Source organism: Setaria italica, chromosome I, assembly GCF_000263155.2.
Source record: "Setaria italica strain Yugu1 chromosome I, Setaria_italica_v2.0, whole genome shotgun sequence".
Classification (NCBI taxonomy): domain Eukaryota; kingdom Viridiplantae; phylum Streptophyta; class Magnoliopsida; order Poales; family Poaceae; genus Setaria; species Setaria italica.
In genome coordinates this window covers 6,872,701-6,894,219 of record NC_028450.1, presented here as the reverse complement: position 1 = coordinate 6,894,219, position 21,519 = coordinate 6,872,701, and the positions used below count along the sequence as shown (strand labels likewise).

Here is a 21,519-nt window from a genome sequence, read left to right as displayed (position 1 = left end):
CATGTTTAGAATAAGTAGGGAACTTTTTCATAGGCTTCATGATGTGTTGGTGTCATCATATGGACTGAAGTCATCAAAAAGGATGAGCTCCATTGAGTCATTGGCATTATTTCTGTGGATCATTGGAGCACCACAATCATTGAGACAAGCTGAAAATCGTTTTGATAGGTCGATTGAGACGGTTAGTAGGAAATTTGAACAAGTCTTGGATAGTGTATTTAGGCTCTCAGCTGATGTTATAAAACCTAGAGATCCTCATTTCAGAACAGTGCATCCTAGAATAGTACTCATTTCTCACCTCACTTTGATAATTGCATTGGGGCAATAGACGGAACACACATCCCTGTTGTTGTTCCATCGTCAAATGTGCTTTAGCATGTTGGTCAACATGGTTACTCGAGTCAGAACGTATTAGCTATTTGTGACTTCGACATGAGATTCACGTTTGCGGTTGCGGGATGGTCGGAATTTGTACGTGACATGAGGGTTTTCAATGATGCAATAAACAAATATAGTGATAAGTTCCCTCATCCGCCGCAAGGTAAATAACCATGTTATTTAAATGTGGCAAAAAATATTGGTTATGTGTTATAATTATGCAATTTTATTATTAGGGAAATTTTATCTTGTGGATTCGGGGTACCCTAATCGACTGGGTTATCTTGCACCTTACAAGGGAATGAAGTATCATTTGCTAGAATTTCAATAAGGTTGAAGACCAAGAGGTAAAAAAGAGGTATTCAATTACTTGCCCTCATCCCTGCGCAATGTCATTGAGCGGTCATATTGAGTATTGAAGATGAAATGGCGGATTTTGTTAGACTTGCTGAGTTATCCAATGAATAAGTAAAGAAAAATAATCCTTGCTTCCATGGCTCTATATAATTTCATTCGAGAAAGTAACGAGGGATCAAGATTTCAATATGTGTGACCAAGATGAGGAGTACATGCCAATGCCGGTGGCCTCTTCTCCTCAACGAAGCAGTGTTAACAATCATTTAGGCGATGAGGATGTCAACATGAATGCGTTTCGAGATCTATAGCAAATGATTTGTTTGCTAATGAAGAGTAGAGTCATTGTGAGAGGGTGTTTGTAATGACAAATAGTAAGTATGCGCGAACTTGTATGTTGTTGTGTGAATATGTATGTTGTATTCATGGACTTTCGGATCTCTATGTGACTCATTCAATGCATTGGTGGGACGCAATATTGTAGCTAGTGTCAACCAAAAATACTAGCATGGGCATAAATGGAAAGTAGGCATCAAACATATGTAAAATTAGCTACTGGAATCCAGAATCCAAACAGCACAATCCAGATTTTATCTAGAATCCAGATTTTGTCAATCCATCCAAAATCCATATTCTTAGAATTCGAGTTTGTATCCAAATGGGGCTGAAGTAAAAGTTCTAGTCGCATTGCCTGCGGTCAACTACATCTCTGCATGCAACCCGTCAAGCGCATTGGCAAAAAAGCAGCTAGCACAAGACACGTGCAGTCTCGTCAGCGACAGACACGCCATAGGCCTCGACTCACTGCGATCATCACTGGCTCGCACGGCCACGGCCACAGACTGTGACCTCGGAAGGAAGGAACTGTTCCACATGACCTTTTCAATCCATCGTCTTCGTCCACCCATGCTCGATGCAACGGTCGGACAGAGCCTCGTGATCCGACCCACTATCTGTTTGCCAATCCAACCCAGCCAATCCCAACTGACTCCATCCGGCCCACTATTTGTGGTCCCCACTCGGCGGACGGAATAGAGGGGCCTCCACCACCCATCACAGCCCACTTGTGTATATGGAGATAATAAAGAATGGAAACAACCCACTTGTAGAAAAAAAAGAAGCCCAAGTGGCGGCGGAGGAAACGAAGCAAACCAATCAAACTTAACTACGGTCCTGTTTGGACTAGAACATTGTGCGACGTTGTCATGCGGAAATAGCCCTCCATTTATTTGGTTTGAAATTTATATTTTTATGGTTAAATGGAGCACACAATATTTATGCACTACCGAAGAGTGGACTTTGAAAAGTATCTTCTAAATAAATTCATGTATGTATCGAGATGTTGTATTTTGTTGTTTTTTTGCCTAGATTTATTTTTTTATTGGATACTTTTGTTGCAACAAAGCCAACGAAAAATAAATTATATTTTTATCATTTTTCTATGTTTCAAAGTGTCTCGGTGCATCATATAAGCCAAAGTGACATTCGATTTATTATTTAACAAACTATCAATTTGTATCTCTATTATTTTTCTATATTTTTGTTTCTATTTTGCAAAGTGGCAGTTTATTTATTAGTTAATGAATTATTAGTTTGCATCTCTATCATTTTTACATCTTTATTTATATTACTTGTGGGTTGGACAGCGAGGTTATTTTGTTAAAGGTAGAGGGTTTTCTTAGGAAATTGCGTGAGAGAGGTCCGTGGATTGCAGGTTGTATTCCGACAAAGTATGGGTTTTTTAAAAAAATTTGTGTGAGAGGCCTTGGATGGCGGGTTTGATTCCGACGATGTTCAGGGGTTTTTTTGAAAGATTGCCGGGCCTATCTGTATCTAGACTGTAGGTTGGATTTTGACAAAATTCGGGGGTTTTTTGAAACAGTTTCTGTGAGGCCTTTGTACTACTGGTTCGATTTCGATAAAGTTTGAGGGTGTTTTTGAAAAATTGTCAGGCCTATGTTCGACTACCTGGCCTGCAAGTTGGATTTTGATAAAGTTTGGGAGTTCTATAAAAAAAATCTAGGGTCTTTGGACCGCTGGTTCGATTTCAACAAAGTTCGGGGCATTTTTTGAAAATTGCCATCCTCTGTTTATTGATCTGGGCTGTCCGCGCACGATAAAATGGCTGAAATCTTTTATGGTGATGTGGACAGCCTCCCTGGCCTTGAGTGCGACCAGGTTTAAGTTATTAAAGATGGGCAATAACTAATTTTTAGCTAAAATCTTTTATAGCGACATGGACAGCTTTCCTGACCTTGAGTGCGACTAGGTTTAAGTCATTAAAGATGGGCAAGAACTAATTTTTAGCTAGGACTAAAGTTCAGCTGGATGTTTGCATCCATAGACTAAAAGTTAACTGAAAAAAAGTGGGTCTATTTTAGCTAAAGTTTAGTCGCTGTCACCTCGAATGTTTAGATACTATGTATGAGTATTAAATATAGGTTAATTACATTGCATAAATGAAGGCTAATTCGCGAGACGAATCTATTAAGCCTAATTAATCCATGATTTAACCATGTGATGCTACAGTAAATATGTGCTAATTATGGATTAATTAGGCTAAATAGATTTATCTCGCAAATTAGCCACGGCCTATGCAATTAGTTTTATAATTAGTTCACGCTTAGTCCTTCTAACTGGTATCAAATATTCGATGTGACTCGAACTAAAAATTAGTCCATGGATGAATGGATCCAAACACCCGCTAAAGCAGTAGCCGCTTCTCTTGTAAAATAGGTACGAATCACCGAGGTCCAATCCCAAGACCACAGCTGCAGCTTGGTTTTCCTCATGCTGCCACCCCTCTCTTTCCAATCTCGATCTCTCTCTGCTCCCAATCGGCAAGCACACCAGTGCAGCTCGCTCGGCTCACCCAGCGCGTGCGGACGGCTCCAACGCGTGCGGATTGGGATCCCGCGGAGATGTGGCCGCCGTCGATGGAGCTTCATGGCCAGTGGTAGTGGAGCTAGCGGGAGGAAGCTCGAATCGATGACAAGGCCCCTCTGGTTGTGTCCACGCCGTTCTGGCTAGCCTCCTCCAGTGGTGGGAGCGTGGCGGGGAGGTCGAGCAGTGGCGCTGCGGCGGTCGGCGCAGGGCCCGAGAGAAGGAGAGGAGAGAGTTGTGGAAGGGTAAAAAGGTAATTTGTCATATATCAGATCACTTTTAATCCGCTTTAGCTACTTTTAGACCAGTCTCAACGGGAGTGTTATGGGCATTTAATCCCATGCCACATCAGCAAAACTGCTGATTTATGAGGAGGGAGAAGAGGGGAGTTTCATCCATGAAACCTACTTGCCACACAGTTACCAAGTCCTATGAAACCTAATAAAACTTGCACTGAGCACGTTATGGTTTCATGACATGACACATTTGGTCATAGGATAACGCAAAAATTAAATAATTTAAGCTATCTACGAAACTATGCCATGAAACTATGCACTGAGAGTGACAATTTCATTTCATTGAAAAACTGACATAGCACTCTTGATAATAGTGCGATGAAACCATGCACTTACACTGGCCTTGGCTCCCTTCCGGCAACTAGAGAACTAATCGTTGGCTCGGGGTTGAGCCATCTGTTGTCATTTCAACTTTCTTGGAGAGTCAAACCATTTTATGTTTGACCAAAATTATAGAGAAGATCACAAAGGTCTATAGCACCGAATAGATATATTATGAAAATATATTTAACAAAGAACTAATGGTACTTATTTGGTATCATGTCAGTACTTCATTGTATAAATTTAGTTAAACTTGATGATATGTTATGACTCTCTAAGAAATTGAAATTACTTATAATTTGAAACGGAGGGAGTAATTTTTAGTCCATGGTCTCCAAGCAGGGGGTAATTTTTAGTCCACGGTATTCGAGCAGGGGCTAAGAGCATCTCCAAGAGTCTCTAAATAATTCTTCCCCAAAATTCTGTATTGAGAATTTTACTAAAATTTTTTTTCCTCAAAATCATACCATTCTATAGCTGATCCCAATAATAAATTCCCCAAGGTTTTTAAACATACCACATCAGCACGCGTGGGCCCTGAGTTGGGCTGCGGCCTGGATTGATCCATCCAATCTAAGTCCCTGACTAGTGTGATAAAACTCCAAGTTCTGGAGCTACTAACTTTAGTTTTTGCCTAAAAACACAAAGATCTTGATCAAAATGGATCGATCTAATGTTTGGACATGACATGCATAAATTGTATGATAAAATTTAATCACGTCTTGGCTTCCAAAATTGATGCCTCAAATACAAATAAAACCTGCCACGTCGAATCTCGGAAAAAAAATCAGTTGGGGACTGAATTTTTGCTGACTTCGTGGCCTTCTATCTTCCAAACCAAAGTCCAAATCAACAAATCATTTATAGAAGATTTGTTCACCTATAATCCTTCTCAAACTTTTGTATTTAATGATCGAAGGGCTTCAACATGAATTTTTGAGAAAATTGAATCAAAGTCCTTAACTGAGTTGACCGACTGAGGCCTCGGCCCCGACGGCCGTCAGAACGCCGTCAACCCGCAGCGGCCGTTCTCTGCCGGCAAGACATGCCGCTCTGTAGAAATACGACATGTATTAGAGTAGGATTCTATTATTTTCCTGTATTCATACAAGGCACTAGGAGTTCTCCCTTCCTTTTCGTTCTTCCTGCTGCTTCTTCCTGCGAACACAGACCGAACCGAGCTCGACCCAGACTACTTCGCCGGCCAAATCCAAACACCTCCGACCGTCCCCTTCAAATCGCTGCCATCCACGCCTTCCTCACCTCCCAAGATCCACCCTCCACTACTCCTAGGCGTCGGGCATGGTCCCTTCGGCCGGGGATTGAGGTTCCCCGACCCGCCATTGCCGATGCCGCCCGAAGCTCCGCCTCGCCGGTGAACTCCACCCTCCGGCCATCTCCTTCCCCAAGCGACCATCAAAACGGAATCCTGGTGAGACGCTAGTGCCCACGCCCTCGCTCCCTCCCTCTCTCCGCTGCTGTGGTCGCCGGAATCGGCGCGCCGCCGGTCCGCCGTGCCACCGCTGGCAAAATAAATCGCGGGAAACTAATGGCGCGCAGGAAAGGATGAGCGCTCGAGGGGCGATTGGGGAAGCGCTAGCTCGCGCAAATATGCGGGAGAACGGAGGCCGGATGCGGGTTGCCGTATTTTTTCGGCGACGATGGGGGAGTTGTTGGAGCGTGGGATTTCTCCTTTTCTCCCTAAATCTGATTTTCGCGTTGTTTTAAGGGGGCTCTTGGAGTTGCTCTAACAACAACAGCGATAGTAATGCCATTCCCCGTGCGCCTCACGCCGCCGTCTACCGGCGCCGCCGCGGCCGCAGCCGCCGTCGGGGCCGTGCTCGCCGCCGTCGCGCTCCGCCGCTACCTATCCACTTCCCGCCCTCGGCCATCCGCCTCGGTGACCATGTCCGCGCTCAGCAGCTGCAGCAGCACCGCCGGAGCCGCCACCACGCTCGTGGCGTACGGCAGGTCGCCGCAGGACCAGGAGCTCCTGGCCTCCGCGGCCGGTTCCGTCGCCCTGGGGGAGGGCGTGTCGGCCGGGGAGTTCGCCGTCGCGCTGTCCTATGAGGGCGCGGGGTTCGACGCGGGCGCGTACATGGGGGCGCTCCGGGCGCGGCGGTTCGGGAGGTGGATGCTCTGGTCACCGAGGATTGGCTCCACGCAGGACCTCATCGCACAGTGAGTGCAAATTTTTGATTCGCTGACTGGGGATTGGGCTTTCCCCTGTTCTTATTGTACTTTGCCTCGGCGTCTGCTCGTGTTTGCAGGAACTTCGCAAAGCTGCCGGTGGGCGTTGTCTGCGTTGCTGACGTGCAGTTCAAAGGGAGAGGTGCGTGTGATAGTGAAATTACTGGTTGTTATTCCCGTTGTTGTTCTATTCGTGATGAATCTGTAGCTTTGGTTAGCAAGCTCTTGAGTTTTAGGCTGATTGACGCTTTTTTATTCTGCATCTGATATGATTGGTTAGATTGACGAGTCGACACTAACTGTTATCTGCTGCATATTCTCTAGGATTACTTGTTAGGGAAAAAAACAGTCTGAGTGAACAAATATAGAACCTGTTTGTAGCTTGACACCTCTTTTATCAAAAGATTGAATCTGATTGTAGATTGATTCCTCTTGCAATCATCAAAATTGTCAGGCTATATGTATCCAAGACTAAAGCTGCGCATCATAGCATTTTGATGTTTTCTATCTTTTTAAGTTACATAATTATATTATGCACCTTGCGGCATAGTGAGATAAATAATTTAATCTTCCTTCACAAATTGTGCAGGACGTTCGAAGAATGTGTGGGAATCACCACCAGGTTGTCTCATGTTCTCTTTCACATCACAGATGCAGGATGCACGGAAGTTGCCCCTTATGCAATATGTTGTCTGCCTTTCTATGACCGAAGCCATCAAGGAACTATGCCGTGCTAAGGTTAATTTATAATTCAGTGCAGTCATGTTTGCTGCTCATTGATTTGCATCATTTTATTTAGGCTAACTACTTCTGTTGGCACCTGATGCTGTGGTTGTGATAAAACTCAGGGACTGCCAGAACTTGATGTAAGGATAAAGTGGCCTAATGATCTCTATCTGAAAGGATTAAAAGTTGGCGGCATTCTATGTACCTCGTCTTATGAACCAAAAGTCTACAATATCTGTACTGGTAAACATGCATTTCCAATGTTGCTGGTTCTAATAATTTAAGATATATTTTTACAAGCATGGAATTCCTTTTATCTTAATCAGGTATTGGTTTAAATGTTGACAATGAGAAGCCTACCACATGCTTGAATGCTGCACTTCAAGAAGCAAATGTTATATCACCCAGATTGAAACGAGAAGACATACTGGCATACTTCTTCAATAAATTCGAAAATCTTTTTGAGGTCTTCTCGAATCAAGGTAATTGCCGTCGATGTATATGCATAGATGGTTCTCTTTCTAATCACAACGGATTCAATGATAAACTAATTTTGCCATAGAGATTGATTATTTTCCTACGACTCATTTAGGTGCTGCCAAAACATTTTTCAAACTTAACTGCAATTTCCTTTTTTTTTTTTGGTAAGTTGTGTACTTAACACTCTCAAATTCCACTGCAGGATTTCAGGCTCTTGAGGAGCAATACTATAACTCATGGCTCCATAGGTATGGGCTATAATCTCAATACCTGTTCATTGGATCTTATTATAGAATAGTAGGTGCAAGAACACCAAAAAACTTAAAAACCTATAGGATTTTGCCCTGAACTACATGTACTACCACTTGAATTTTAAGCGTGCTTTTAAGTGGTGATTGTAAACATCTTAGACAGTGCTTGCAAGTTAATATTATGTATCTTTGGTATATGCCACTTCATCTGAATGAGATTTGAACTTTTCATTGTTATGTAGTGGCCAGAGAGTTGTCGTCCAAGATGCACATGAAGGCCAGTCTGTAGACAGTGTCGTCACTATCCAGGTTAGCACAAACAGAAGTATGATGACTGAATATCAATTTCCCCTTCTCTAACAGTACTAATCCTTTTCAGGGTTTAACACCAACTGGGTACTTGTATGCTATTGGTGAGGATGGCAAAAACTATGAGTTGCACCCAGATGGCAACAGGTACTGTCCATCAGTCCCTTTTTGCTCATCACATATCATGATATCAATACGATATTTTTGATGTATATCACTATTCAGTGTCTCTAGCGTGTTCTGTATGCATCTCATCCAATATATGTCCCAACATATAATATCTCATAGTCTATCAGACTATCACACACATTCTTTTTTTGTCAATCATTTGACACAGTACTGTGCGTTTGCAGCTTTGATTTCTTTACTGGATTGGTGAGGAGAAAGATGGAAGCTTAGGGCACCAATACAATACATAGATAGGTTCAACAAATTTGTACAAGTGATAGATGTTTAAGAATGGAATGAGAACATGTAAGCATCAGCGCTGCCACCTGCATCCCTTTGTGTGCTTCAAAGCTTGTTCTTTGAAGAAATAGAAGAAATATTGTTGTGGAAGTTCTGCACAGCTGCTTTGAGATCCTCTCAAGCATTAAGAATTGCTCCAGCCTTCCACTTCAGCCTCCGAGGGCTCTCCAGACGCAAATAAGGAAGGGAGCAACCAGGACTAAACTATGGGCATGAGTTCAGACGTCAGGAGGGTAAAGCCGCAATAGCTGAAGACCCTTGAATAAACCATAGCAAGAAAACTATGAAGCGCCTCTGCTCTGCTGCTGGAACTTCTTCGACAGTGTTAAGCCTGGTGTATATGCATCGGGTTCTGTAACTTAAACATTGCAATAGTTCTTTGTTCTTAGTGAATTGAGTTGCAGAGCTGTAAAGATTTATAGTGGTTATTCTAGTGACTTGTGTTGGAAACTGTACTTGCATGGAAGCTTAACTTGTTTTGACTTTAAATCATATGAAAGGAGATCACATCTTTATATTCATGATGTTGTTCGCTTGGAGTGCTGTCCTATGCGTAACTGAATATGCATAAGCGTGTGTTGATTTTCGATAACTTTTGCACAACTATGGGCACAAACCTGGACACACAGTTCGGGGGAATTCAGGAAACAGCACTTGTTTCATGCGGTGTCCAGAAAACAGCACCGGGAACTCAGATATTCACGAAACAGCACCGCAAGCACACATAAGGTTCACGAAACAGCATTGCTAGCTCTTATTTCTCCCTGTTTTAATTTTCTCCCAACGACTTCATCAAACGCAAAAGACCAACTTGCCCCTCATGTTTGTGGACCGTTCCCAAATTGTAATGTAGATTAACTGAGTCTATTTTGAAACCAAATATATATGTTATCCTATTTATTAGCTCATGTTATTTATTTCCGTAATATCATCATAAGCCATAATATAAATTTGTCAAGCAACTTGTAATTAGATTAACTGAGTCTATTTTGAGCCCAAATGTATATGTATCCTTATTTATTGACTCGTGTTATTTATTTTTGTAATATCATCATGAGCCATACTTTTAGATATTGTTATTAGCTTTGGTATGGTGAAATTTTATTTTTGCTATCTGATCTGAATGAGAGTAGTAGAAAGGGAAACTGGTGTACCAACGTGGGTAATTTTGTCTATTTGCATGTGAAGAAATGAACAAAAATTGAATAGAAGTGTGGAGAAATTTAGTGTAGTGCTATTCTATGGATCCATTCTTGATAACAGTGCTATTTGGCGAATTCATACATTTGGAGTGTTAATTTCTGGACACAACATGAAACTCTTGTTGTTTCGTGAATTCCTGCCGGTTCGAGCTCGCAGGACAGATCCGAATCAAACAAGGGGTGTTTGTTACCGATTCTGGTTCATTCTTGCCAAAATAATTGAGCAGACCCCTCCCAAACTGCGCAATTCTCGCTAGATTCCACGGGAATCGATTTTTACCACAGCGAGCAACAGGTTTACAAAACTACCCCTACAGTTGGGATGAAACTACCTGCCCTTTGCCACCGGATAAATATCCGCTTTTAGGTTCGTATTCCACCTCCCCGACTCCAGTCGCGCCGCCCCAACTCTAGTCGCGCTGCCAGGAACACCGTCGCCTCCGCACCCCTCCCCTCCGCACGACCGCACCCCGCCGTTCGCACCGTAGCCAAGTCCTCCGTGCCTCGTCCGTCCGTCCGTTCGAGCACGGCCGTCGGGACGGCGCTCGCCAAAGCCCGAGTCGATGGGTATGGATCGAGCCGTCGCCGACACTGCTGCCCAGCGATCTTGCCGTTCCTCCGCTCCTCGGCCCCTCCCCAGCCCCCGCGCGTGGCTCTCCTTGGTAGGCAGAGAGCAGCCCAGAGGTGCGAATTTGCCTCCATGAAGATGACGCTTCTGCAGATCCACCAGCTTGAAGAAACCAAACGATTCATTTTTGCTTGATGCGATTTTCCTCGTCGTTTTGTGATAGGATGATCATTTTGTTCAATTGTGAATGGTTTAATTTTTGAATGGTGGATCCGAATGAATCACTTAGTGCCTGTTCAAGTAGATTCGATGCCATTTGTTTTGCGAATGACTTTTGTTCGGTTATAGTTCTAAATGATTCATTTTTTAGATTTTATTAGTATTGTAAAAAGTGATCTATCATAAAAAAATTAACACCCGAATGCAAAAAAATTAGTGAAAATAGTGAGTTATGCACTTATTCAGCAACAAAAAACCATTAAAAGCTCTAGGGGTATACAAGTGAATACACGTTCAAGACAAAACAATCTTGCGACAAAATCAAGCTCGCCAAACACCTTGCTTCTGCAGCCAGCGATTCTTGAGAAAGCGGATTCTTGTGACAGCCAGCTTCTTAGAAAAACGATTCCTAGACAAGCTGAATCAAACAGGGCCAAAACTTATTTGTTTATACTAAATTCCTTGACGTGGCTGCCTCACGGGTCCAAATCGGCTCATCTGCTCCGCTCATCGTCTCCCTCCTCGCCGTCTCGAGCCCTGCGCTGCGCCCTTTCTCTCTTCTGCCGGAATCCGAATCGACAAGGTCAACTCACCTCTAGTCTTGGCCTTAATGGTGGCTCGCTGCCGGCGGCTGAGAAGCTGATTTATTTATTCTCTTTTGATTCATCTTCTTGGGAGGCTATCATCCAGCTTGGGAAGAAATCTCACCCGCGAGCTTCTTTTTCTAGCTAATCCTGTCCGGCGACCTCGGTCTCTCTTCTCGCCCGCAGGTCGGCAATGGCGCAGGATGATCCGGTTGTTTCTGCTCAGTGGCTGCACCAGCACCTAGGAGCGCCTGATGTTAAGGTAACTAAAAATTTAATTCATCTACTCTGCTGTCTCTGCACGTTCCTCTTCAATTCAGAGATGTGCTTGCTTCTTTCAGATACCGAATAGCATTTTAGGAACAATATCTTTTCTTCGTTTACCATCCAGCTATGGACTTGTGATAGTCTGCCAATTTTATTTTACATCCTTGAAGTCTTGTGTTCTTATTGTTCCCATGAAGAATTGGAGAGTTACTGAAGGATGTGTTTTGCGACGGTTGTCTACCGTGTTTTATTTAGGTTTTGGATGCTTCCTGGTACATGCCGGTAGAGAACAGGAATCCATGGGAAGAATACCAGGTTTTCAGCATCAGCCGTAACATGTTTCATCTCCCCTTTTGAGATAATTCTTTGAGCTAAAGTGTTATGATATCCTCAGGTGGCACATATCCCTGGCGCAGTTTTCTTCGACATAGATGCCATAGTCGATCGGACAACTGATGTGAGAAGTCTTTCTGTATATACTTTCAGTCATTAGTTTAGTTGAAGTGAATAAGCAACAAGTTTTTTTCTGGTGCTTTTGATGATGGATATGGCCCTATATTCAAACAACTGGAAGCTTATAGTTTCAATTAGTTACTGCAAGATGGCTATAAAAAAGTTTTATTCTTTCTCCTGAAGCATAACTGTACAAATACATACCTATATAGGATACATGTTTACCCCATGTCGTTGTTTCAGTTACCACACATGTTGCCATCAGAAGAGGCTTTTGCAGCAGCAGTTTCCGCGCTGGATATAAAAAACCAGGATAAAGTTATTGTTTATGATGGAAAAGGATTCTTTAGTGCGCCTCGTGTTTGGTGGTAAGCAGAATGTTTGGATCCACTTAATCATAATGATGAACCTAACTGAACTTTGCTATTTATATGAGTTGTTGATATCAAAATAAAAAAGTAGATTAGATGTTGACATTATCAAGAATTCCATTGTCTTCTGTTTGTGAATAATCGACCTTGTTCTTGTCAGTGTACTGGTTTCTTTTCCGAACCAGAGTGGCCACTCATTGTTTTACTCAATTAACATTCTTTATTACTTGTGCACAAGATGACGGCATTTATGATTATCAATTAATAGGATGTTTAGAGTTTTTGGGCACAATAAAGTTTGGGTGCTAGATGGAGGTTTACCTCAGTGGCGAGCTTCAGGGTTTGATCTGGGAAGTGCCAGCCCTGATGATGCAGTACTGAAATCAAAAGCTGCCAGTAAGGCTGTTGAAAGAGTTTATAACAGTGAACCGGTGAGTTAGTTATAACGATGCTGTATATATGATTACTTGAAATTCTTATTGCTTATTGGATAATTAATTTTTTTTCCTGTGCAGACAAATATAATCACCTTTCAGACTGAATTTCAACCCCGCCTATTATGGACACTGGAAAAGGTTAGTGCCTTTTTGCACCTGAAAATTCGAGTCTTGCCTGCATAGACTATAGGGATATGCATCAATCTGATCATGAACCCTTGCGCTGTCTTTAATTTTTGCATTGTTCCTTTACTCAATGTTTGCTGGAACTCCCTGAAATATAATCTTAATTTAACTCCCAAATAATATGGATTATTCAAAAAGGAGTTATGAATATTGGCAACTAAGTGAAACATTAATTTCATTGGCTATTTCCACGTGAAATGAGCTGTTTGATTCATGCAACAGGTTGCACATAATGTCGCTGCTAAGACTTACCAACAAGTAGATGCCAGATCAAAGGGCAGGTAACATCTTGTACCTTTAGTAACAGTAGATTGTAAAAGTTCTGACATTAGCGGAATGTGGCATGGAAACTCTCATGAACTATGGTTAGTAAAGGCACTGTTGCAGTTTCAAGCAAGTATACCAAAGGGATTACATTAAACTGCTATCTGTAGATATGAAAAGAAATTTCACCTTTGTGAATCTGTTAATTCTCAAACTAACTGTTAGTATATACATTCACAGCATGGGTACATCATACTCCCTCCGTCCCATGAAAAATGCAATTCTAGCGTTTGAAAAAAATTCTAAAAAAGAGTGCAATTCTAGGAATTAGATTTAACTATCTGCCTAATTAAGTGGTCAGATTTGATTTGCATGCCAAAACTTGCTGCATGTAGCCAACAAAATAAAGGTATGGGAGTCTTTTCACACCACCACTAATCTGTCTGAAAAAATCCTAGAATTGCACTTTTCATGGGACGGAGGGAGTACCATTTTTTTTTGCTATTGATCCTCTTCCTGAGCTGCCTGGAGTTTCTTGTTATTTTGAATAAATTTTGACTTTTGAATTCTCAGATTTGATGGTGTAGCGCCAGAACCACGGGAAGGAGTAAGAAGTGGACACATACCAGGAAGCAAATGTGTTCCATTCCCAGAGGTGGGTTCAGTACAGCACATAATACTTGGATAACCATGAATTGCTAAGAAATGCTGCTGCTGAACTTGTCCCAGATGTTTGATGGTGCACCAAGGCTTCTCTCCACAGATGAGCTGAGGCAAAAATTTCAGCAAGCAGGTTTGGATTCTGTTATAGCTAACTTTTCTGGTCTGAAACTTGTAATTTTCCCGTGTTCTTTGGTAAGGAAGAAACCAACTTCTTCAGAGTAAAAAAAAAGATATGAGAAGCAGACCAACAACATTGATAATTAAACTATTAGGTCAGACTAAGAAGTTTTTTTTTTTAGGGATATCACATATGTAAAAGCACTGCATTTTATGTTTGTTTCAGGAATTTCCCTTGACCACCCCATTGTTGTCAGTTGCGGATCTGGTGTAACTGCCTGCATACTTGCTCTGGTCTGGAATCTTCCCTGCTTGTCATGGATTTTGCCTTGTATATGCAAAGCAATCCCCAACGATATACTTTTTTTACAGGGGCTCTATAGAATTGGAAAGCACAACGTTCCAGTTTATGATGGATCTTGGACAGAATGGGAAGCACAATCAGATTCTCATTACCCAAAAGCTACCACCACTGCTTAAATTCCCCAACTCTGAAAAGGCGAAATACAGTTCATCCATCCTTCCTGGAGCATTCAGTTTAGATTGTCAGCAAAGATGGCATTTCCCTGTGACAAGCTTTGCACTTAAACAAAGGTGAAAAGCTTATAGGGGCAAGAAGTGCGTAGTACAATGCTGTCCTGTGATTGGAAGAGATAATAGAACATGTAAAGCAGGAACAGAAAGTGCACCCTTGCTAATTCTTGTGACCCTATTGTCAACATCAAATTTGTGGTTGACATCTACTAATGTTATCATTCAAGGAATAAGCTTTAAGACAATGCTAACAATCCAAACTGATTTTTTTTCAATCATTGTAAACGTTGCATTTGTATGCAGATCTCCTGTATTTTCGAGAAAAATAAACATTGCATTTACCATACAGATAACAGATAACCATGCTCGCAATATTGTAGTTGAATGAGTCAAGCACGACGAAATCAAATATGGAAATTGTTTTCTTCTGAGGTCTAAATCAGCAATTGATACAAGAAGTCAAAACGTGAGAATCTGAAACAGAAAAGAGACAACTGTTTGTCTGTTCTCCAGTACATATTCCCTGGTAATCAACATATGGTACAATTCGTGCTTATACCTATCACCTGTTCTACATGTAAAAGAACAAACTATCTCATTTTCGTCCATTGACCCATCTAGATAGAAAGTTAGAAACTTACTATCATAATGGGGCATGAAGCCAGGAATTCGTTTGAACATCCATATGCCATGGTTCATCACACCCTTTTGCAGCATACGACGAAATGAACTGAGCAATTCAGCATGTAGTCATCTTTACACCAAATCGGCAATGCGCAATTCCTGCTTTGCATTTCCATATTTTGCTTCAAAATGATCAGACCATGCACAATTTGCAGTACTGCGTGAAGCTAAAACAAGAGTGAGGCTCACAAGAGAATTGCACCATAGTGAGACTGCTGGATTCAGCTAAAATTGGCATAATATGCCGGTGAAATATTGTAGCAGCAGCACCAGATTTCGAATCAGCTGGCACATGTTTCGTCTCGGTGCACTTCTGTAATCCCAGAAGTGTCTACATCATCACTAAACATTGTCAATTCTCCAACATTTGTTCCAAGATCATCAGCCACCATAAAGGCACGAGCACCATCCTTGTGATCTATCCAGCTGTATCCACGGCCTTTCACAACACCACGACTACTCATTAGTGCCCTAACAGCTGATGCGTCGCCATGCCTGCCCAAGGAAGCATATATGTTTGATAGAAGCACATAAGGTGATGGATTCTTTGGGTCAAGGCGGAACAGATGCTTTGCTGCATATTCTCCCAATTCAGCGTTGTGATGTACCACACAGGCAGCTAGTAGAACTTCCCATATTATAGGATCATCCTTGCATGGCATTTTATCTATTACAGCCTCAACCTCAACAAAACAACCAGCCCGCCCAAGTGCATCTATGAGGCAAGTGTAATGCTCAACTAACGGTGTAATCCCATAATTGCTCTCCATGGAATTAAAGAATGCAATGGCTTCATCAACCAGACCTGCGTGACTGCATCCTGTCAGAACAGCAATGAAAGTCACACTGTCTGGCTGCTCTTTTGTGGTTAACATATACTCAAACAATTCTACGGCTTTCTCTCCAAGACCATTCTGAGCATACCCATGTATCATCTCATTCCATGCCACTATGTTCTTCGCACTCATGTAGTCAAAGAAAAGGCGTGCATCATCCATGTTGCCACATTTAGCATACATGTCGATCAGGGCACTGCCAACATAGACATTCTGCTCATAACCATCTTTTAGAACCTGTGCATGTATCTGCCTACCTTGAGGTATGGATGACAATCTAGCACATGAGTTGATCATGCTAGCATAGGATGATTCTGTGGGGAACATTCCATTTTCTCGCATCTGCTTGAAGAAATCAAAGGCCTCTTCATTCAAAGAATGGATAGCCAAACCTGAGATCATGGAATTCCAACATACCACATCTCTCTCTGTCATCTTACTGAAAATGATCTGAGCAACACCAACCTGACCACATTTTGAATACATATCCACCAGACCATTTGCAACAAACATGTCGTTGTGAAGCAAAAGTCTTACTGAAGCAGAATGTACTTGCTTGCCCAGTTCCAAAATTCCTAATCTAGAGCATGAGCTAAGGATCACAGCCAAAGTTGTCCTGTCAGGCTGCACGTTTTGATGCTGCATCCTCCTGAACAACTCAATTGTGTCTTGATGCAGTTCCTCCTGGCAGTAACCAGATAATAGAGTGTTCCAAGTAGTCACACTTGGCTTTGATATCTTGTCAAACATTACACGAGCAGATGGAACATCCCTCGCCTTAATACAAGAGGCAAGCATGTTACTGTAAGTGACCTCATTGGGCTCAAAACCTGACTCTTGCATGAGGTCCAGCACTTCCATGGCCTTCGCATATAGACCCACCTGGCCGTATCCAGTTATAAGGATGTTCCAAGAAACGATACTGACGCTGGGCATTGACTCGAAGACTTTCATGGCCTCACCCACCTCCATGCACTTCGCATACATATCCATCAACGAGTTTCCAACGTGTAGGTCCAATCCAAACCCTTTTCTGACAACCAATGCATGAATGGACTGTCCAAGCCTGATTGCACGAACAATACTGTACTCATCAGTGCGAGCTTGCGCACACGCACCGAGAACACTAGAGACAGCCACCGGATCAACACGGACTCCGATCCTGCTCATCCGTGCAAACAACCTGAGCGCACTGTCGACGGCCCCACTCTGTGCCAGCCCACCCATCATCGCCGTGAACGACACCTCGTTCGGGCTAGCCATCCCGTCGAACAGCCTGACGGCATCAGCAACGCTCCCGCACTTGGTGTACATGCCGAGGAGCGCGTTCTCGACGAACTGGTTTCCGTCGAGCCCGACCTTGACGGCGAGCCCGTGGCAGCGCCTCCCGACGTCGAGCGCGGCCATGGCGCCGCACGCGCTCAGCACGCTGGCGAGCGTGAAGTGCGTCGGCGCGAGGCCCTCCTGGAGCATCCCCTCGTACATCGCCAGCGCGTCCCCAGGGGAGTCCGACCGCGCGACGGCGGAGATAACGGTGTTCCAGGAGACGGCGTTCCGTTCGGGCATTCTGACGAGCAGATCCCGGGCGGCGGCGAGGTCCCCCGCGCGGCAGGCCGCCGAGATCGCGGCGTTGTAGGAGTAGACGTTGGGGTGGGGCAGCGCGCGGAAGGCGCGGAGCGCGTGGCATGGCAGGCCGGAGAGGGAGTAGAGCTCGACGAGGCGGTTGAGGAGGAAGGTGTCGGCGGCGAGGCCGGCGGCGAGGACGCGCGCGTGCGCGGTCTTGGCGTGGGCGCGGCTGGGCTTGGGGCCGCCGCTCCGCTTGATGCAGGCCTGGAGCACGGCCGCGAGCTGGGCCGCTAAGTTCGCCATCGCGCGCCGCGGGCGGGAAGGAAGGAAAGCAGTGTGTTGGTGGGTGTGGTCGTCAACGGCGTTTTTATACTGCTCGATACATTCAATTCGTGCTTGGGCCGTAGAATGAAAGTTCAGTTTGGGCCGACTGATTGGAACTTTTTTTTATTTTTTTATTTTTTATTTTAGTATTTTGCAAAAATATATATTCGGATAAAAAAATTACAAAACTAGGCTACTGTCGCCAGCCCAGCCGGTGGCAAGTCGCTTCCGCCGGCCCAAGCGGCGGTAACGGACGGTTGGGCCGGTGGAAGGGCCTTACCGCCGGCCCAGCCGGCAACAAGGGGTAAACCTTCCGCACCACACTTTCAAAAAATCATAACTAATTCATATTAACTGCTGGGCAACAAGGGGTACACCCTCCGCACCACACTTTCAAAAAATCATAACTAATTCATATTAACTTGGATGGAGATAAACTTTATATAAAACTTGTACATCTCGATGATATCTACAACTTTGTAGTTAAAACTTTTTTCATTTGATGTCATATTGGTACTCAAATAATCGACACAAGTTTCGGATCTAAAAATTGAATTTTAGATCTGAAACTTGTGTCGATTATTTGAGTACCAATATGACATAAAATGAAAAAAGTTTTAACTACAAAGTTGTATATCTCATCGAGATATACAAGTTTTATATAAAGTTTATCTCCATCCAAGTTGATATGAATTAGTTATGATTTTTTGAAAGTGTGATGCGGAGGAGTGTACCCCTTGTCGCCGGCTGGGCTGGCGGTAAGGCCGCCGCCGGCCCAGCCGGCGACAATAGCCTAGTTTTGAAATTTTTTCAACCGACTATATATTTTTGCAAAATGCTAAAATAAAAAATAAAAAAATAAAAAAAGTTCGACTGATTGCATGTGTATGATGTTGCTGTTATGTTCAATGACCTCTCCTCCCTCGGCAAACAAAAAAAGTCACCAATAGTGGGTTCAGAAAATCCCCTTTCTCCAATCTGTTAAACTAAAATTCCTATTAAACATTTTAGAATATTGATGAGGATAAGTACTATAGTATATCCAGATCTGAGCATTTTAGGTCCACTCCGTGGGTCTGGTCTGAGCCTGACATGCCACGTCTGTTGAAGGGCCAAATTTAGGGGGTGTTTGGATACCAAGTGCTAAGGGCCAAATTTAGGGGGTGTTTGGATACCAAGTGTTAAAGTTTAGCAGTGTCACATCGGATGTTCGGATGCTAATTAGGAGGACTAAACATAAGCTAATTATAAAACTAATTGCATAACCCTGTGCTAATTCGTGAGACGAATCTATTAAGTCTAATTAATTCATCATTAGCAAATGGTTACTGTAGCACCACATTATCAAAATATGGACTAATTAGGCTTAATAGATTCGTCTTGCGAATTAGACTCTATTTGTGCAATTAGTTTTATAATTAGCCTATGTTTAATACTTCTAATTAGCATCCAAACATCCGATGTGACAGGCGCTAAACTTTAGCAGCCTGTATCCAAACAGGCTGTTAGTAGAAAACCATACCCGAAGCCCAATGATTTAATTTAATTAGTTTTTAAATTAAAAGGAGTAGGAAGGCCGAACCTCAAAAAATTGTTGAAGTTGGCTATTAGCTAGGGCAAGGCATGAATTTCCAAGCTTTTTTTCGAAATATGACCCCAAGCCAGCTTGATCTATTGCCTTTTCTCCCGTTAGTTGTCCCTTTTATTTTACTATATCGCTCTTTTTTCTTCTCTTCCTTTCTCTTTCCCTCTTGCTCTTTTCTCTCCCTACTCTAACAAGGTGGTGCACACGGTGAGGTGCTAATCCGGTGAGAGCGTGCACGGTACTGTGGGAAGAGGGCATATGCCCCGATATGAGTATATATGCAATTTGATAACTATTTAGATGAAAAAATAATAATTCATTCTGCAAACTACTAAGTTAGAGCTCATGCCATTTACTAGAAAAACTTGTAATATTAGCCACCGGATGCCACCCTAGTGGTTCTATACTAATTAAGCCTATGGGTAATACCACGTGAAATTTCATGTATGCGCTACTTGCGGATAAGTAACTGATTATATTTTGCAACTATATATCCAATACTTATCTCCATTCTTAAATATATGACATCATTGATTTTCTTTCATTTGACTATTTATATTTTTACAAATATTTATGCAAATAAATAAATCTACAAATTAAATTTAAAGTACTTTTGATGATAGATGTCGTATATTTAAGAATGGATGGAGTAACTCGTTACATACATTGAACATGTAGATAACACTTTCATCAATTTTCCAGTTCTATTTGGGCAAAATATTTTGTGACCAATTAAAATAAACACATTCGATGCATGAAATGCCATCCTTTATAGTCGAACTCGCCGATTAACTCTCATGCCTAGAGTAGCATGCGCGAAGATGGAGCGATGAGGTTGGAGATGGAGGCATCATCGATTTAATAGTGGTAGGGTAGGAGAGGCACGTTGGTACGTAGCTCAATGAAGTCGGAAGATTAATTAATCCAATGAGGTGAAGAGACTTTAGGGTGGGCACGGCTGCAGTGCCATTGCCTCTAGAGACCGGAGGAGGCGCCTCCCAAGCGGAAGGGGCGGGGATGGAAGAAAAAATATATATATACACCATCCCTAAAAGAGAGTGTCTTTGAGTATGGAAACATGGACGGCTGGCCTATGAGCGTAGGACATTATGGGTCTGCTTGCTTCTCTTGACGTCTTGCCTTGCCTATCCTCGCTAGGCAAGGCTAGCCTTGCCAGCGGAGGTGAGCCAGTTTGGCTTGCTTGCTCGAGCAAGGTAAAACCTTGACAACGCAAGTAACGAGGCAGCAAGTAAAATATCCAAACAACACACACCCTTGCTCAGCCAGGTCAGGCGAGCCCTGGCAAGGGTACCAAGCGGATCGTATAACTGGACACGGGGTGCCATCATGCACCATCTTGATCAGCTCAATAATCGCAACGAATCGACGCCTGGCTTGCGTCACCCTGTCTCGCAAATTACTGTCCACTTGTGCAGGACGCACGAGACGAGACCCCATCATCAACCTACTGCCCGATGATAATCATATGGACTAGAGACTAGGTCGGTGCATCTGCATGCAGATAAAGAGAAGGAGATCCATCACTACTAGCGAATGGACCTTTCGTCCACGGCCTTAGTTCCGGTTGCATTTTGGCCCGGTACTAATGTGAGCATTAGTACCGGGCCTAACGGATAGTTCCCGAGGAAGCCCTCGTGACCCCCTTTAGTACCGGGTGGGGGCTCCACCCGGTACTAAAGAGCTCCATCCGCTGCTGCCGACACTTCTTATCCGCACCCACCGATTGCCGTATCCCTTCCTCTATCTCCTCTATCTCTCCCATCTCCCTTCCTCTCCCTTCCTATCTCCTTGTGCTCTCACCTCACCAGCAGGCGGCGGGAGCGGCGGTGGGCGGGCGCGGCGGGAGCGGCCGTCGCAGGAGGAGGGGGCGGCGGGAGGAGGAGGGTGGCGGGACGGAGGGTGGAGGAGGGCGGAGGGCGGCGGAGGAGGCGGAGGGCTGTGGGGTAGAGGAGGGTGGCGGGGTGGAATAGGGAGGAGGGCGG

At 43.5% G+C, this 21,519-nt stretch overlaps 3 protein-coding genes across 7 annotated transcripts; 2 read left to right on the top strand and 1 right to left on the bottom strand.

Moving 5' to 3' along the window:
- Positions 1–5,330: 5,330 nt before the first annotated feature.
- Positions 5,331–9,177, top strand: LOC101769375 (biotin--protein ligase 2). Of its 3 annotated transcripts, none has more exons than XM_012843232.2 (10): positions 5,331–5,664; positions 5,962–6,413; positions 6,503–6,564; positions 7,012–7,160; positions 7,271–7,391; positions 7,475–7,630; positions 7,831–7,876; positions 8,122–8,188; positions 8,259–8,335; positions 8,542–9,177. In XM_012843232.2, exons 2-10 carry the CDS (start codon positions 6,001–6,003, stop codon positions 8,585–8,587), a joined length of 1,137 nt encoding a protein of 378 aa, XP_012698686.1. In that variant the 5' UTR covers positions 5,331–5,664; positions 5,962–6,000; the 3' UTR covers positions 8,588–9,177. The 3 variants fall into 3 exon arrangements, with proteins under 3 accessions (XP_012698686.1, XP_012698685.1, XP_004951803.1); XM_012843231.2 differs by having other exon boundaries at positions 5,793–6,413; XM_004951746.2 differs by having other exon boundaries at positions 5,331–6,413.
- A 1,892-nt stretch (positions 9,178–11,069) lies between these two features.
- Positions 11,070–14,823, top strand: LOC101768696 (thiosulfate/3-mercaptopyruvate sulfurtransferase 1, mitochondrial). Of its 3 annotated transcripts, none has more exons than XM_004951742.4 (12): positions 11,070–11,228; positions 11,374–11,491; positions 11,752–11,811; positions 11,891–11,953; positions 12,193–12,317; positions 12,589–12,751; positions 12,836–12,895; positions 13,166–13,224; positions 13,781–13,862; positions 13,937–14,000; positions 14,214–14,281; positions 14,360–14,823. In XM_004951742.4, the coding sequence occupies exons 2-12, from the start codon at positions 11,423–11,425 to the stop codon at positions 14,465–14,467; spliced, it is 921 nt and encodes a 306-aa protein (XP_004951799.1). In that variant the 5' UTR covers positions 11,070–11,228; positions 11,374–11,422; the 3' UTR covers positions 14,468–14,823. The 3 variants fall into 3 exon arrangements, with proteins under 3 accessions (XP_004951799.1, XP_004951800.1, XP_022683826.1); XM_004951743.4 differs by having other exon boundaries at positions 11,073–11,228; positions 11,416–11,491; XM_022828091.1 differs by having other exon boundaries at positions 11,074–11,228; positions 11,336–11,491.
- Positions 14,824–14,922: 99 nt separating this feature from the next.
- LOC101768292 (pentatricopeptide repeat-containing protein At4g20770) lies at positions 14,923–17,920 on the bottom strand. The gene has a single exon (XM_004951741.4). It carries the CDS (start codon positions 17,908–17,910, stop codon positions 15,487–15,489), a length of 2,424 nt encoding a protein of 807 aa, XP_004951798.1. The 5' UTR covers positions 17,911–17,920; the 3' UTR covers positions 14,923–15,486.
- Positions 17,921–21,519: the final 3,599 nt, after the last annotated feature.